The sequence below is a fragment of the Belonocnema kinseyi genome, chromosome 4, assembly GCF_010883055.1.
Source record: "Belonocnema kinseyi isolate 2016_QV_RU_SX_M_011 chromosome 4, B_treatae_v1, whole genome shotgun sequence".
NCBI classification, from domain to species: domain Eukaryota; kingdom Metazoa; phylum Arthropoda; class Insecta; order Hymenoptera; family Cynipidae; genus Belonocnema; species Belonocnema kinseyi.
The window spans coordinates 79,312,133-79,331,400 of record NC_046660.1 but is presented as its reverse complement, the minus strand read 5'-3'; the positions used below and the strand labels follow the sequence as shown (position 1 = coordinate 79,331,400).

Here is a 19,268-nt window from a genome sequence, read left to right as displayed (position 1 = left end):
TTGTCTCCAAAAAATAAATTGTAATAAAAGCTGTGCATTTTGATCCAGAAAAGGTCAATTTTTAAATTTAAAATCTAAATTTTCAACCAAAAATGGAATAAACTAGAATTTCAGCAACAAAAAATAATCATAAAAAATATTGACTTTTTAACTAAGAAGATTAATTTTCAGAAAAAAGGATAAATTATCAAAAAAATAGAACAAAATTACCATTCAGTTTTTCTTGCGTAGTTTCTGCAATTCATAAAATAACTAATAATAAACTTTATACAAAAATAAATGATTTTTCAATAAAAAAGTTGAATTTTCAACTAAAAAAGATAAATTTTTAACCAAACGACGGAACAACTACATTTTGATTTGGAAAAATATAATTAAAAAAGAAAAATAAGAAAAATGAATTTCAAAGAAAATAGATAAATATTCAGTTAAAAAAATTACTTGCCAAAGAGGATTTAAGTTCTAAATGAAAAACACTTGAATTAGAAAAAGACCAATTTTCATAAAAATGGTTGCCTTTTTCACCGAATTAATTTTGCAGTCAAAGAAAAAAAAGTGTTAAGTATATTATGAAATTTGTAAGCAAAAAAAGACGAACTTTCTACAAAAAGTGAAATTTTTAAGCATAAAATATGGTAGTTGTAAGTTTTCGCCATAAAAATATAAAAATTATGAATACTTGTACTTTGAAATGTTCTTTCAGTAGACAATAGTATCATATTTATGAAATTCAGAACTACGCAAGGAAAAATTACCTACACTGGAAATATTAAATTATTTCTCTTAAAACTGAATTACTTACACTTTCACTTTTCCTCATGAATAAGCCAGAAACTTTTATTAATAATTTGTGTACAAAATAATTCATTTTTAATTGACTTAATTTGAATTTTCGCGGAACTGTGATTAAACCCGGTAGCGCTGCCTAGCGGCTAGTTTCACCGATGCTTCCAGGAACGTCAACCTAACCTCACTTTAGTCAGTCATTCAATGTCAAATCGAGGATTGAGTTTGCGCATGAATTTTTCAATTTTTGTTTGATAAGCAACCGTTTCTGAACAACTTGGAGAAATCCTACAAAATCCGAGATCTGATATTCTCTTTTATAAGTACATATAATTTAAACATTAAACTCTCTGAAGATTTGGGTCGAAACAAAATATCAAGATGGCATCGGCAATGGATATTGATGACGAAGAAGTCGATTTGCCTTCCTCTAGCAGTGGTAAAGGAGAAAAGAAACGATTCGAAGTAAAAAAGGTAAGATTGTTCCTCATTAAAATGAATATATTTTAATTTTTCAGTTTGCTAGTAAGCTGAAAATGTACGTGGAGGGACTTAACCTCTATTGCGCTTTGTCATCTCTATATCGTATAATGCTTGAATATACAATTTTAGGAGTACTTAAAGTAAGTATTTTTCTTTTCAGTGGAATGCGGTTGCTCTCTGGGCCTGGGGTAAGTGTAAATTTAATATTTTTCAATCGTTTTTTTAAAATTATATTTCAAGTTGAGAGCAAAAACATTCGCTATTGACAAGTTCTTTCAATAAAATTGCAGAATAAAGTGGTGATTATTTGCATTGTGTATATTTCTTTGTCGAATTTAGATGATTAATACATACTTTTATGTTATGTAAATAGTTTTCTGGTTTAGTTATTCATTTCACAAGAAAATTTCGTTTTGGCAACCTAACCTCCCGGCTGACTCACTATCATAAATATTAATAGTGAAAACTTACACTGTAAAAAACTAAAAAAATTTCACGGTTGTTATTGGTAAAATGACACAGAAAACTTTCTGTACTATTACTACTTGGAGTCTGGGGATAATGCAATTTGAAGGTTAGGGTTGCGAATGAATTTGTAATTTTACCACTCCTATCATGGGACTATAGAAAAAACACAATAGAAGTACATTTTGACTTTTCGAATCTATCACTTTGAGAGTCAGAAATAAAGTGTCCTACTTCTAACATAGTGAATTTTCATCATGATCGTAAAAGTACAAAATTTTAGGAATATCGATAATTCATGTAATTGTGCTCTTTCTTTTTTAATAAAAGAAAAAGATGTTGCAAAATTCCAAACTTTTGGAAAAACTGTATTAAAAATTGGTAAAAGTATTCATAAAAATGGTAAAAATTCTAAAAATGAATAAAATTTTTTGTATACGTATATACTTGATCTAAATTAATAAAGTTAAGAGAATAATTATATGTGTGTAATGTACAAAAATATTGCTAAAGGAACATTTTATAAATAGAACAATTATGAAGTTCGGCAATAATAGAATTAAACTCAAGTCCTGGCTGAAAGCGGAAAATATAAATTGCGAACGCGGCGGGAATCGTAAACCATTCGCCATAACTGCGCGCACGTGCGTTTGTCGAAATGTTTTTTGTTGTGTCACTTTGTGCTGTTTTGTTCAGCTCTGGGTTTATAATAAAATCGTTTTCGGAAAAAATTACATCATGAAACAAATGATGTTTTTTAAGCAGCGACCGATCATGCAATTAACGAAATTCTATTTTTGTAATAGAATAATATGAGAGTTTATTTTTATAATATTACACATTTCTCTCAGGAAATTGAATAATATAAATTAATTTAAATAACATTTTATTATTTTTAAACATTCTTAATAGTGTTTGTAATATTTCTGATTTGAGTAGAATATTTTCAATTTATGGTACAAATACAATCATTTCTGGGAATTTTCCAGTAATTTCCAGTAAGAATACCATAACCTACAAATATACATCTCATTTGTACTTTTACAAAGTGAACTGTATAATCGCATAGCCTAACAGTGAAATTACAAACTGAAGGCAGTTTTTAATTTTTTCCCGTAAAAACGCTTCTTTGGGAGTAGTAAATATTACGTCCCTCTCTGAAAGTGGTAAAATTACAAGGAATATTTTTTACAGTGTTCATTTAAAAAGAACAAATGACTGCACTCTTTTTCAATTATTAAAAATAAGGGGACGACTGACATTCAAAATTCACCGAATTTCAAAATTTCCAACATAAAATTGACGAATTTAAATAATTAAAAAAATAGTTTTTAAAAATAAATATTTATTTGTTAAAAATACAATAATAGAACTATTTCAAATAATTTGTTTTAAGTTTGAAGTTATTTAAGTTATTGTTCGTATTTAAAATAGTAATTTTATAAAATTATTTAAAAATATATATTTTAAATTATGTACCCTTATAAGTTTTTAAAACAAAATTTTCAGAATTAAATGCAGCCATCATTTATCTTCAAACTTCATTTTAGTTCTTGGTTAAAATGATAATTTCGATTTTTGAGAACGTTTTTTGGAATTTTTGATAAATAATTTGCACATTTTCAGGTAAAATTTTGCATCCTGAAATATATTTTTTCTAATTATTATTATTTTTAATTGAAACAATAACTTAAAAAAATGCCTTTCACAAAAATATTTGAATATTGTATTTTGAATAAGTAAATAATGCTTATTACAGACATTTTTTTTTTAATTATCTATATTCGGGAATTCGGCAATATTCTATATTTTGAATATCGATTGAAATCCACCGGAAAATTGACAAAGAAAAGTTCAAAATTAATAAAATGCCGGCGGTTTGTCGAATTTATCATTTGTTCTTTTTCAATCTGTTGCATTTTTTACGAGAAAAATTCCTAAATTATATTTTTAAGAAAGAAAATTTTCCTGTCGTCCAAAATGTACGTAACGTTGATAGGATTATTTTATTAGCAGTGAAGTTTCAAAAATATAGGAAAAAATGAAAAAGGCAAAATATCTAAGTGGGGCTTTTTCTTTTCTTTTTTTTTTTTTTTTGGAAAATCGACTTTTAATATTTTTATAAAAACTGCCGTCATCTTGTTAGTTTTAAACCTGTTTTTTTTTTTTAATTTTCCGGTGCATTTAAAAAGAAGACTATAAATAACAGAATCTGAAAGAAAATCTCAAATATTTCAATCATGTTACAAATGATCAAGATTTAAAGAAAAAAATGTGTTTATTTGAAAAACAAAGCGCAATTTCGTAGAAAATTATTTTTTCGCAATTCGAAAAAATGCTTATCACCTGCTCAATCTGAAATAAATTCTTTCTAATGATGTATAATAACATTTCGAATCGTATCCATTTCAAAAAATAAAAACAAAGAATGAAATTAAATACTATTTGGTTAAGAGAAGATTTAATTAAAATATGCAAATAAAAAGTACTGCACACTTGATTTCGAAAAAAATTAATTAAACGTAGTAGTATACGATAACTAAAATTTGCTTTAAAGTTTCGGTTCTTATTTTGCATTTTATAAAAAAAAATGAAAGCAGTTACATTTTTGTTGTCCTTATCCCTTTTATAAAAATCGTATTAAAAATTATTAATAAATTATGGTATTTTGTTTAATAACATCTTTTAATTCCGAATAAAAAAAGGTAAGTAGAGTAGGCGGGATCACAATTTACTTTGCATATATTTGCTTGCAATTTGTTTGCAAACTATGCAAGTAGGATTTGCATAAGTTGTACATCAGTGTCGACTCTCAAGTAAATAAGGCAGCGTGAATATAAAATTTCGAGAGCATTATATGAATATTTTAAATGTTGCAAAAGTAACTAAATTTTAACATTATTTCTAAGATACTTCAGGTTTTAAGTTTCTAAATTTCTATATTCAACTTTTCATCATTTTTATGAATAATCATCGCGCAAAAAGGCCAAGAGTCTTAACTTACATTCGTAATTTCTTGTTTTTTTTTTAGATATTGTTGTGGACAACTGCGCCATTTGCCGTAATCACATTATGGACCTTTGCATTGAATGTCAAGCCAATCAGGCTTCAGCCACTAGCGAAGAATGTACAGTAGCCTGGGGAGTTTGTAATGTATGTTTACAAATTTATTTTTAATTTCAGAAGGCTCTCGCACTCTTGAATGCCTTCATTGAAATAAAGAAGATACGTGGCCTTTTTTTTAATTAAAATTTTTTTTTGAAATTTCATGTAAGAGTTTTTCGTCAAATTTGATCGTTGTGTCCAAATTGTCGGTTTAGTTATCGCGGGGATCACAGTATTTCTCTTATTTCCCCTTTTTTGAAAAATTCTCCTTTTGTTTTTTAATATATTTTTCGCCTAACCATTTTCTTGCCGCAAAACATTTTAAATTCTTAAGATTTCAGGCTGAAATATATTGCATTTTGAAGAAAATATTCAAATTTTCAACAACAAAAAATATTTTCTACCCATGGAGATGAATTTTCAACACAGAGAGAAAATTTTCAAAAAGCAATTTATTTTCAACTAAACAGTTCCATTAACAGCCAAATAGATGAACTTTTCAGTGAAAAATACGACTTTTCCAAAAAATATTTAAGGATTTAACCAAATGGTAAAATTTCCGAACTCATGAGACAAATTTTTTGAAAGACACTTGAATTTTTGACAAAAGGGTTAATTTTTATCTAAGAAAGATAACTTTACTACTATAAAAGATGAATTTGCAATCCAAACTGTTCAATTGGTAAGAACATTGTTTAATTTTCGAACAACAATAATGACTTCAACGTAATTGTTTAATTTTCATTTAAGGCCATGTGACGAGTGGGTCACGTGACCAGATTCCTACCTTACCCTCACTTTTTTTTATTTCCCAACTTTTTTCACACAAAACGCCACATCGAGTTGAAAATTTGGGATATTAAATAAGAAGCACTAAAAAAGGTGGGTCTGGTTCTAAATTTTAATAATTTTGAAGAGCAAAAAAAATTATTTACAACAAAAAACTTTTTTCATAATTATATAAGTTTAGGAGCAGACCCAACATTCTTAGTGCTTCTTGTTTAGCATTCCAAATTTTCAACCCGATGTGGCGTTTCGTATGATAATAAGTTGGGAAATAAAAAAAGTGGTGGTAAGGTAGGAATCTAGTCACGTGACCCACTCATGACATGACCTTAAATCATTAAATGTTCGAATTTTCGCACAGAAAAGTAATAAAATTCAATCAAATATTTGAATTTTCAAAACAAAGACAAATTTTTTAGAAGAAAGCTAAATTTACATGAAAAAAATTAATTTTCAACCAAGAAACTTGAGTTTCCTTGCATGAAATATTAATTGTCAAGAAGAGAGTTCAGTTTTTAAACATAAAAATTCGAATGTTTTAGAAAACAGTGGACTTTTAAATCGGAAAAGATGAATTTATAACAAAAAAGTTGACCTTTCAACAAGTAAGTGTAATCTTCTGCCGGAAAAGACGAATTTTTAAGAAAATATATGAATTTTCCATCAAAAAATTGAATTTTCACCAAACAGTATTAATTTTATAAAATTTTGTACTAAAAATATGAATTTTCGACCAAGATTAATTCTCTATTCAGAAAAAAATCCGAATTATTCAATATACAGAATAAAGTTTTATCCAAACATAGATTAGTTAGATTTTCAGATTAAAAAAAGAAATGTTAAAAAAAGAGTTTTCAACAAAGATGTTAAATTCTCAACCAAAAAGATTAATTTTCCACCCGAAAACATGATTTTTTAATAAAAAATAGTTTAATTTTCTTCTAAATGTTGAATTTTCAAGTCAAAAAGATGAATTTCCAACAAAACATTAGAATTTTTAACATAAAAGTTAATTTGAGAGTAAATAGTGGAAATTTCAATTATAATTATGAATCCTTAGTATAAAAAATAATTTTTTCAGAAATTAGTCCAACTTTAAATCAATATTTAATGATGTTATTTTTCAAAAGAAGAAATATTCTTGATTTTGCGAACATTTTTAAACATAAAAATAATTTTACAAATAAAAATTTCAGTGTCGAAAATTGAAGAAAATTAAGAATCAAAGCAATTCGAACCTTGTGTTTTTATCACTTGAATTTTTCTTAATTTTCAACTTATTGAATATAACATAAAAATTTATTGAATAAAAATTTCAATCCATATATAAAAAATTTCGAGAAAAATCTATTTTTTCGAGAATGGATCGCCCTATTTCCCATTTTTGAGCTTATTTTCCACTGTGATCCCTGCAGTTGGCAAAGGTAAGTAAATACGATAATAACAATAATAAAATTATTTAAAAATATTATATAAAAATTATAGTGAATTGATTATCTATTACAATATAATATATGATAATAATTAAATATACAATCATAAATAATAATAATTAATAAATATAATATAATTTTGGATTCGTCATTCAATAAGTTTGATAAAATTAGTAATTCTCGAGAGTTTTGCAAAAAACGGTATTATTATTTTTTCTCGTCTTCTGCGCAATATGTCAATTTTTCTAAAATCTTGTTGGATCCTTTTTTTCAGTTTGAAATGCTCACATTTTTTTGGGCAGATTGTAAAACCTTTACACATTATTTTAGTTATTTTCTTCAAACATTATTTCAGTTACTTGTTGCGATTTTTGTAAAACTGAGAATTGCGAATATTTTAATACTGTTTTTTTCAGGGTTTGGCCGTTTTAAATACTAAAATATTCTTAGTTTTTTATTATTTTTTTAAATTTTTTAGTCCGATAAAGGATTTTTTTATGCAAAATATATTTTCGAGTTAAAACTACTTGTTTTTATCCACAAGGTAATAGTTTATGATGGAAATTTGTCGTTCGATGTTTTTTCTTAATTTAATAAACACATTTAGTATAAAAAGTCGCACTTGTTTTATATTATTTTTAATTTCTTAAAGAAATTTTCAGTTTGGAGATTTAAAGTGAGATATAAATTTGTTACTAGATATTTGTTTATCCTTTTATGATAATCATGTGAACAATTAGAAGAAAATGATTTCTTTTTCCCTTTAAACATCCATTCTGAACCTTGGTTTTATGTATTATGTAATTATAAAATAAATAATACCGAATACAAAATTTTATTTACGTAACACAGGTTTTATATTCTTGTTTTTTTGTTGTTGTATTTTCCAGGAATATTGTAGTTAGACCTTGATTATGAGTACATTAATGTAATTATATATTCTTTTTTTTTGTACAGCATGCATTTCATTTCCACTGCATTTCCCGTTGGCTGAAGACACGTCAAGTCTGCCCTCTTGATAATCGTGAATGGGAATTCCAAAAGTAAGTTTTTGTACTTTTTTAATGTGCTGAGCTTAGAAGCTTATTTACTTTTATGATATTTAAATTTACTTTGTAAGGTTTTATCTACAAAACAAAAAGTCTAAATAATAAATATAGGTTTAGTATAGTTTAACAATAAATAAAAGTTTATTTTCACATTGTTCAGTCACCACAGGTTGTCAGGGGCCGTACTTAAATTGTGTATTGGATAATAGGCCCAATCTGAGACTATATATGTACATATATAATTAATATTCATAAAATATGTATATAAGTCTGGGAACAAAAATTTTTCAACGCAGTGGTTGAACTTTCAACAAAAAAATATTAATTCTCAAGAAAAAAGTCTAATAGTTAAAAGTATCAACAAAAAAGAAGAGATTTACAAAAAAAAAAAAATGAATTTTAAAACAAAAAAGACAAATATTCAAAAAGTAAGGATTTTCATTCAAAAGAGGAAAAAATGTTTATTTAATAGATGAATTTTCTGTAAAAAATTGAATGTTTAATCAGAAAATATGCAATTTTACCAAAAAACTCATTTTTAACAAAACTGTTGTATTTTCACCCATAAAATTTGAAATTCCAAACCAAGAAAATTCTTTTTCTACCAAAAAAGAAGAATTTTCAACTATAAAGATCCATAAAAAAATGTTGAAGTTACATTTTCAGTTAAAAAAAATGTAATTAAAAAGAAAAAACTAATTTTTAACGGATTTGTTAAATTTGTATTCAAAGAGATAAAACTTTAAGAAAATAGCAAAGTAGTTAGGTTTTTGACCAAGTAGTTGAATTTTAAATTTAAAAAGATCAATTGTGAAAGAAATAGTTAATCTTTCAAACAGATAAATTAATCTTCAACTAAAAATATGAATATTCATACAAAAATGATTTCTTAACAAAGTGGTTCAACCAAATTTTTCAAACAAAAAATAAAATTTAAAACCTCAAAGAAAGAGGGCATATTCAAAAAAATAGTGGAGTTTTCATTAAAAAGAAAAGATTTTAGTTTACTTTTCAACACCAAAATATGAATTTTAAACAAAAATCCAATTTTCTATGAAACAGTTCAGAAGGAAGCAACTGCTGGAAAAAAAAGAAATAGAAATAAAAGGAAAATAAATGACAAACAAGAATACTATGTCAGTTTTACCGCAAAACTTCATTTTAAAATTCCCTAGTTTTTTCCTTGCCAATTTTTCATTTTTCCTCACCATTAATATTCAGAGACCAGAGACACAGGTTTTTGCAAGTTTATTGTTTCAAAATCTTAATTTTCTACTACTAAAAAAGTCAAGTTTTCAATAAATTGCATAAATTTCTAACAAAATATTAAAAATGTTAATAGACAAAAGATCAGTTTTCAATGAAAAATGCACTATTTACATTTTTATGACGGAGAATGAAGTTTCTACAAAACCGTTCAATTTTCTACAAAATTGTTGAAGTTTTTACTACACAAGGCGAGTAATCCACAAAACCGTTGTATTTTTCACCTGAAAATATGAATTTTCAACCAAAAAGTTAATCTTCAACCAATCAGTTCAATTTTTAACTAAATGGTTAAATTTTCAGCCAAAAAAAGTTATTTTTATTTTTAATAGACCAAAGAAAGACAAAGACATAGATTATCAACCAGGCCGTTAAATTTTCAATGAAGAAGATAAATTCTCCACCAAAAAAGAAGATTTTTTAACAAAACACATAAATTTACAACCAATTAGATTTATTTTATACTAAAAAATATGGGGTTTCAACAAAATTTATCAATTTTTAACCGAATAGTTGCATTTTTAACTAAGAAGTCGAATGGTGGGTAATGGTGGGTAAGCATGGTTAGTCTGCCCAGGCAGATATTTGGTTCATATTTAGGTGGTAAGTTTCTACTATTATAAGACTAATTTACTCTAAGTGCCTTCTTCAACATATTGTTTGTTTGTTATAAAATGGATAAGAAAATTGTGAAAAATAAAATTTTCTCGAAAAGAAGAAGTTCAAAGTGTGGTCTTGAAGACTTAAAGAATTGAAAATTAAAAGCGTTAGCAGTCAAAATGTTGGATGGAAAACATGTTTATTATAACAACTGTAAATATAAATCAATTATTTAAAAAATGGGTCTCTACTTTAAGTATTAAAAACTGAACAATAATTGATTTGACAAAACGATTCTAAATCCATTCAAAATTTAAGAATTTCCCGATTTTAACGCTAAAACTTAAAGTGTTTTAATTCGCCCGATTGAAACTTTATAAACTATTTTGTAAATAGACAGCTTCATAATAATATATTCCTAATTAAAGGCTTTTAATAAGTTAAAAATATTGTTTTAGTCTAAAGCATTCAATTTTAAACTCGTTAAATTTGAAAGTTTTTAACTAAGAAGAAGAATAGCTATTTAATAATAAGCTATCTTTTACTGTTCATTTAAGACGAGTAAGTTTAAACTAAATATATAAAAATAAACAATTTGAAACTGAATTGTTTGACATAGAAAGCCTTGAATCGTTACAATTTCGCAAAGTTTTTAAACAATGAACGTTACCATTTTTATTGTTCTATTTGAAAAATGTTTATTTTGTAAGTGAAATTGTTGAATTTTTCAGTATGAATAACAATTGAACACTTATTATTTGTAGTTAAAATTTGAAATGATTTAAAGAAATTTTAAAGAAGTGTGTGTATCTACCAAATTCGGCTATTCGTACCGACATTTCGGTGCAAAGAGCGACAGCTAAAGCTAAAACGAAATTTAGATTTTCATAGATTTGAAATAAAAAAATTTAGAAGCTTTTTAAGAATTGTGAAAGGGTTCAAAAGAATAAAAAATATTCTCTTAAGATTCCTAGGAAAATTGAAAATGATTTTTCATTTTCAATAATTTTTTTTAAAGAATATTTTAAAAGATTTCAAAAATTGTCAAAAATTGTCAAAAGATAATATGAAATATTCTTAAGAATTTTTTTTTAATTTCGAAGATTTTCTAGTAATTGGATAAATATCCTTTGAATGAACTGAATTTTGCCTACCGTTTGTAGGACATCCTGCACATTTGAGAAGATTCCATAAAAATCTTGCAGATTCTTTTTTGACAATTTTGGAAATCTTTTAAAATCTTTAAAATATTCTCTTAAATAATTTGTCAACATGAAAAATCATTTTCTGTTTTCCTATGAATCATAAGGAAATGTTTTTATTCTTTTGAAGCCTTCCACAATTCTTGAAAAGCTACTAGATTTTTTTATTTGAAGTCAGCAAAAATCTACATTTTGTTTTAAATTAGGCTGCGGCTATTTGCAAGGAAATTTTTGTACGAGTAGCCGAATTTTGTCGGTATATATACACCTCGTTTAAATTATTTATTTTCAATATTTTCAAAACTTGAAATGACTTAAATTTTTTTCTATACATAATAAGAAGCATTTTTTACAAGTTGTAGGAAAATTCGATGCATTTTAAAAGATATTTAGAAGTTCTTGAAGTATTTCAAAAAGAATTGTTAATTTGAACAAATTTAAAACAATTTATAGATTTCTCAAGATTTCGAAATAAAATCCTGAAGCTTTTCAAGAATGTTTTAAATATTTCAAATTAAAAATTTTAACTTCTAATTTAAGAAGTTTTCATTTTAAAAAAAATGAATTTTTCAATTTTCAATGTTCCAGCTTAAACTTGCTCAAAATAATATAATTTTGAAAATTTTAAAGTTCATTGATTGGTTGTTCAATTTAGAACAGTGGAAATGATAACGTGGATTTATATTTTTAGTACTGAATTTGAATCTTTCAAATCTATAATTTATAAAAGTTAGAAATTCGAAATGTTGCGGTTTGTCTTCATTTTATTTAAAATTGTTCCATTGAAAAGCGTTGGAAATTATTGAGCATTTGAATATAATATTTTGTAATTAAAAAACTTTTAAACTTAAATTTTAAATATTTAAAAATTCAAGGGTTGTCCTTTGGGTCCTTTAATTTATTGGGAATGGGGCAACTGCGATACGCCACCTGGCGACAAAAATCCGAATCAGAAAGAACAGGTGCGATATTAAGGATATAATTTAATTTGTTCATAAAAGTGTTTTAACTATTTTTTTGTGAAGTTTAAAGTATTTATTGGATAATAAAGATACGTATTTATCTGAAACAAAGGATTTTGGATGGAATTTACGTATTATAAAGTGAAAAAACACATTTGTTGATAGAAATATTTTTCTAACCAAAAAAATGATTGTACTATCTATCGTGATATCCATAATAAGTTTATTATATTTATTAAGATTATAAACTTAAATGGACTTATTTTGAAGCAAAAATAAACTCAAAATACATTTTTATTAATTTACACATGAAATATTTACTATTTAATCGTCTTATCTAAAACTTAAGTTAAAATTCATATTTAAATTCAAATTGTCTCTTATTGGTATTCTTTGCATAATATGGATAAAATTCGTCGCTAAATACGCTAATTAAAGTTTATTTAAGCTTAAAATGCATTGAAATTTACATGAAATAATTGTTTTCTTTTTACATGCAAATGCATGTTATTAATTGTAATAACATACGAATGCGAAGCACGAGATACGTGATGAGAATGTGTTCGTTAAAGCCGAAGGAGCTTTAACAAAAGAGAATTCACAATCACCAAATTACTGTTGTTGATGCCTTGACCTTTAGTTTTAAAAAGTCTGCACACAAGTGTGGAGAATATACAAAGCCGGAGCGCGTAGCGCGAATTAAATATACTATTAAGCGCGAAGCGCGAGAACCACGATTTGATAAAAATGTATTTTTTTTACTTTATAAGATGGAAATTTCATCTAAAACTATTTGTTTTAGATGAAGATTTGTTTTTAGTATTCAATTATTATTTTATACTTCACACAAGAATTGTGAAAATACTTTTATGCAAAAATTAAAATACATCTTGAAAATTGTGACTACTCTTCCTAGTTCCAGTTTTCGGCACCAGGTGGCGAATTGGTAGAGCACTATTCCCAATAGTTTATATTCTATTATTTCAAGTGGAAAATTGTTTAGCTTTAGAGTTCATATTTTTTTTTATTTTATTGACCCTCAAAAATGTTTATGAACCGGGAAATGAGCGGGAATTTCGTTTCTTCGATTAAAACGGCCACCCTGTCATGGATTATGCACCAGGACAACGCGCCATCATACAAAGCGATGTCTATCCATCAGTTTTTGTTCCCGAAGATCAAGTCTGGGCTAAAAGAAACCAGATTCGAGTCCGCTGATGCATTGAAGAAAAAAGCGACGCAGCTCATGTACGACTTTTTAGAAAAGGGCCCTCCACATTGCTTCTAGCAGTGGATAATTCGTATGAAGCGGTGTAGGGCTCGGTAAGGGGATTTCTTTAAAGGGGATAATATTTTATTGAGTAATTTTCAATATAAACATTTATAGAACATATATCCGGTTATTTAATAGCCATACTTTCAGTTTATTTCAAAGAAGCTACGATATTAAAACAGAGAAATATGTTTTTTTTCGGAAACCTGATGATTGAGATCAGAAATCATTGACACAAGACTAGCAGTATAGTCCATTTGGTCCTGAACAAGAGTAAAGATAATTTTCTCGAAAATATGTGTCTGTGTAGTAGAGTAGCGATTAAAAAATTTTTCCCATGCGTAACTAACTACTGAGATCAGTAATCGTTCGATCGAGATTAAAAGAATTCAAGAAGTACACGAGTAAAGAATTACCTTTTTTTTAGTACACATTCGACTCTGAGCATCCGTAACTTTTACTGCACTGTAAAAAATTTCTGTTGGAAACTTTCAATAAATGTATTGGACGCTTATTTCCGAAGCGTAATGTAACGCTACAATATGTGATGCATTGGAATTTTACAATATCTCATTGTGTTCGCGCTGCGGTGAATTCACGAATTACAACACTTACAAAACATGTTTTGCAGTTCTGCCTTTCCAATACCCTGTTCTCACGTTTACCTTACGCTTGTAATTCAGAAGTGTTGTAGAATCCTAAACATTTTTAACAGTGTACAAAGGTAAGCGCTGCAGTGTTTTTTTAAATGGAAAGACTGAATGACTCGGGCGGAAAGTGAACGGTTGAAACATCAACTGATATTACTTCTATAACAAGTCTAATTGATAAAAAAGGTTATCTGGATTACTGGTTGATGTTTTAAGTGAACCAAAACAGTAAAGATAACGAATTTATCGGTTGCCGCAACTATAAGATTATCAAGATCACCAAAGTTCGCGAAGGAAGATGAAGGGCAATCGCTTCAGGCTGGTGAATGCGCGATTCTTGTGAACTGATAATAATAAATGAGAACGTCTTAAGGATTTCAAATTCGTGGAAAAAATCGTTAACAGTCTCAGAGTTTAATTTTGTACAGACGTTGAAGCCAATTGTGTAGTCGAGATCTGGCGCCGCCAGGGTATTTTTTTTGAGGACCTGGCGGCACTAAAGTACTTACTTGTCACACGGCAAATTTTTCCCCTTATGGGCCATCCATAAACTACGTTACCAAGTTTGGGCTTTTTTGAATTTCCCCGAAAGTAACGCAGTCGTGGGTTAAAGACGGATTTTACGTTTATGAATTGTTTAAAAAAAAATCTAGACAATATTTTGCCGAAATAAAGTGCATTTGCAAGACAATAGTTCAATTTTCCACCAAAAAAGATTTTTCGTGCAAAGAGATAAATTTTGAATACAAAACGAATTAAAAAAAAGTTGCTTTTCAATCAAGAAAGATAAATTTTGCACTGAGAAGGATGACCCTTCCACCATAAATGATTAATTTTCCATAAAAAAAGAAGTTTTAACAACATAATTTAATTTTCATCAAAAATTGTAACTTTAAAACATAGCTGAATTTTCCAAAAACAGACCTTTTAAAATTAAAGGTCAAAGCATCGATAACAGTAATTTGGTGATAGTGACTTCTTTTTTGTTAAAGCTCCTTCGGCTTTAGCGAATAGATTTTTACCACGTAACTCGTGCTTAGCACTCGAATTTGTATCCCAACTTCTATATCATTTCCATCAATGTATATTATTACAATTCATAACATGCATTGATATTAAAACAGATGTAGCTTCATTGTCTCTTTAAAAAAATGTGCATTCTTTAAAAAAATTTTGTTATTAAACATTTTATTGCAACTTCTGCCGATTTTGTAAAAACTGAGTTTACTCAGTTCCAATTTTATTTTTACGATTTAAACGTAGCACATACGGTTCAAACATTAGCCTTACCTTTTTTCTACTTCTAAATTAAATCCCTACCTCAGTGACCCACGAAACTTCGATTAACAAGGTTTTTGGGGCGGGAGGCGATTAGTTTCAAACAAGAGTAATACTTGGTTAGTGTTTCATGCTGACAAGTTCAACCAACCTTCAGCAGCGCTGTGTTAGATGGGAGTTCATATGGTCGCATTTTCACATTCCCGGCCCACAGTGGGAAAAGAATGACATTCTTGGTTCGAAGTAACGTGCAGCCCACAAATATTGAGCAATTTGAACCACAAAATTTTGAAAAAAAGCTTTTAAGATTTCTAAGAGGGTTGTCGAGCCTGATATTTTTAATTAGGTTTTCCATTTTTTATAAATAAACAAACAAATATGACGACAAAATGGTCATTTTATCTCTTTGACTTTCACAGTTCTCGTCAATAACAGGAAAAGTGTTGAAATTGCCTAAGTTTCATAAACTAATATTATCTAAAAATGTTCCAATATTATATATTAAACAACAACATTTTTTACAATCAAATTATTTGTTGAAAATATTCTTTTTATGATTTTCCATAATTATACGTTTTCTCTAGTTATATTGCAAGATATTTGAATGGAAATTATACGATATGATAAAAAATATCTCTTAAGATTATAATTCTTTATATTATAAACAAATTTAATAAACAAATGCAGTAATTAGACATTTTTCGAAAGAAAAATTCGTTTTTTTCGATGTACATTTTTATAAATTAGGAACTTCATGATAATTTTAGAAAAATGCATAATTTGTTGATTAATCGTATGATTTTTCAAAAACAAATTTAATAAACAAACAAATTATTCAGGCATTTGTCGGCAGAAAAATTCGGGGTTTTCAATGCCAGTCTTTTCACGTGTGAACTTTATCAGAATTTCAGCAAAATTCATAATAAGTTGATAAATTTGATGATTTCTTTAAACAAATTTAAATCAGGCATTTGTCTACAAAAAGATTAGTTTTTTTTTTCTATTGTAACTTTTTTAATAAGATATCGAAAAAAAATTGTTTCCATCGACAGATGCCAGCGAATAATGCATTTATTTATTGAATTTGTTTTTTAAAAAATATATAATTTATCGCCCAATTATGAATTTTGCTGAAATCATCATGAAGTTCCCCATTAAAAAGACTGGCATCGAAAAAACGAATTGTTCCATCCACAGGTGCCCGAATAATGCATTTGTTTGTTGATTTTTTTTAAAATCATAACATAATTATGAATTTTGCTGAAGTTATTATAAACTCCATAATTAAAAAAGTTGACATAGGAAAAAAACGAGTTTTTCTGCAGGCAAATATATGATTAATGCATTTGTTGATTAAATTTATTTAAAGAAATTATAAAATTTATCAACTTATTATGAATGAATGTTGTTAAAGTTGTCATGAAGTTCCCAGCTGAAAAGACTGGCATTGGAAAATCTGAATTTTTCTTACGACAAATGCCCGAATAATGCATTTGTTTAAAAAATCATATAGTCTAATATTGGAATATTCTTAACGAATGTAACTCTATGCACTGGGAACGTTAAATGGAAAAAATGGCAATTTTGTTCGTCATATTTGTTTATTTATAAAAAAATTGAAATCCTAATTTGAAAATCAGGCTCCATAACTCTGGTAGAAATCTTAGCTTTTTTTATCAAATTTTGTTGTCAAAAGCGGTGAATTTTTGTGGGCTGTACGTGATTTTGAACCAAAAAAGTCATTTTTTCCCACTGTGCAGCCCTCTTTTAGGTACGGAACCAAAAACATATATATATGTATATATATATTTTTTTATACATTTACATAATGGAGAATCTTTGAAATTCTGTGAAACAGATAAATAAAAAATTTAATTTTTGATTTTCCATTATTTTTTTTCTTGCTGTATAAATTTGAATTTTAAATTTTTCAAGAAAATTCAAAAAGGTTTTATGATATTCTTGTAGGGCATTCAAAAAGAAATATTTTTCTTCTCGTGACTTTTTTTCATATCGTGTGTTATTTGGCTTAAAATGTTCATTTTCGTATGTTTTATGGAATTTTGTAAATGCTATAATTCTGGTAAATTTTGATTTTATAAAAAAATTCATTAGGATAAATTGTGCGTCTGTTTAAATACTATGAATATACGTACAGGAAATTTTTGACTCTTGAAAAAAGTGGTCTCAAAAATCTTCAAAATACACTCACTTTTTGAATGTTTATCCAAAATGGCTGGCTAACGATTGACCTTTATTTTAGGATACTTAAAGAGTATACCAAAGGCCAATCTAATCTGTCAATTCTTTCGAAAGTTACCGTGCTAACGAAACTAAAAAGCTACAGGCACACATACACATTCATAAAAATTTTTTTTTCGGATTCAGGGGGTCTCAAAACATGGACATTTGACAAAAACTAGGGGGGGGGGGGGGTAAAATTTTACAAAACTCTAATACCTTCTATGATGAGAATGTAAAACGATTAAAATTCAATCACATATTTGCATTTTTAAGGCCAGAAGACAAATTTTTGTAGAAGAGACTTGAATTTTCATCAAATTTCATTTTCAACCAAGAAAGATTACTCTTCTTCCATGAACGATAAATTTTCAACAAAAGAGTAAATTTTGTAAGCTAAAAAGTAGAATATTTTAGAAAGCAGTGCTGGGCTTTTAAATATGTAAAGATGAATTTTTAACAAAAACGATAATTTTCAATCAAGAAAGCTCAGTCAAAAAAGTTTAACTTTCAACAAACGCGAATAATTTTCTACCCAAAAAGGCGAATTTTTAACAAAATACATGAATTTTCTACCAAGTAGTTGAACTTTTAACGGCTACAATACATACCTTTCAACAACATTATTAAGTTTTGTACCAAAAACATGAATTTTCGTCAAAGAAGATTAATAATCTATAAAAAGACATATTTCCAACTTATCCATTATACAGGATAAAGTTTTACACAAACCTGGAATAGTTAATCTTCAGATAACAAAAACTAATTTTTAACAGCAAAAAAATGCATTTTAACAATGCTTTTAAATTTTCAATCCAAAAGATGAATTTTCGGCCAAGAAGAGTAATGTTTAAAAAAATACAAATTTGGAACTAAATACATTTATTTGCAACATAATGATTACATTTTGAAACCATAAAGATAAATTATCTATGAAAAGTTGAATTTTCAATTAAACAGTTTAATTTTCTACCAAAATTCTTAAATTTCCAACCCAAAAAGATAAATGTTCTACAAACAGTAGAATTTTTAACATAAAAGTTCTTTTAAAAGCAAACGTTTGAACTTTCGACAATAATCTTGAATCCTTAATAAAACATTCTTTTTTTTTTTACAAAATAGTTAGTAAAAGAATTAACTTTTCCACCAAAAAAGATCAATCCTCAACAAAGCTTGTAACAGTTGATATTGCAAGCCTACAATTGCAGTTTTAACTGAAAAGGATTCATTTTCAAGCGAAAAGATTACATTTCTACAAAGAATGACGAATTTTTAACAAAATAGTTAAGTTTTTAACTGAAAAAGATCACATTTTTAATTAAAAAGGGAATAGTTTAATTGTCAAATTCAAAAATGTATTTTCAGTCAATTATCAAACACATTTTAATAAAAATAGTTAAATTTACAACCAGAATGACCTTCAACAATAAAATGAATTTTTAACAAAATAGTTGAACTTTTGATAAAAAAAAGTTGACATTTTAACAATATAGTTGTATTCTCAAGAAAATGATTAAATTGTTAATCAAATAATTGAATTTTTAACCAAATGAAATGAATTCCGAATCATAAATGTAATAATAGCCTTTTTAATAAAAAAATTAACTTCGACTCAAAAATATAGTTGGATTTTTTACTGGGTTTAGGTTCTAAAGTTTGTAACGTTATTTACACTCATACTCCCCCCCC

General features: G+C 27.0%; 1 protein-coding gene across 1 annotated transcript in view; it reads left to right on the top strand.

The window, feature by feature from the left end:
- Positions 1 to 965: 965 nt before the first annotated feature.
- Positions 966 to 19,268, top strand: part of LOC117171227 (RING-box protein 1A) — a 21,871-nt gene continuing 3,568 nt past the window's right edge. Inside the window, exons 1-4 of the mRNA XM_033358330.1 lie at positions 966 to 1,260; positions 1,430 to 1,457; positions 4,766 to 4,887; positions 8,016 to 8,101. Coding sequence (XP_033214221.1) covers positions 1,168 to 1,260; positions 1,430 to 1,457; positions 4,766 to 4,887; positions 8,016 to 8,101 — 329 coding nt within the window. The 5' untranslated portion in view covers positions 966 to 1,167. The remainder of the gene's footprint in view (positions 1,261 to 1,429; positions 1,458 to 4,765; positions 4,888 to 8,015; positions 8,102 to 19,268) is intronic.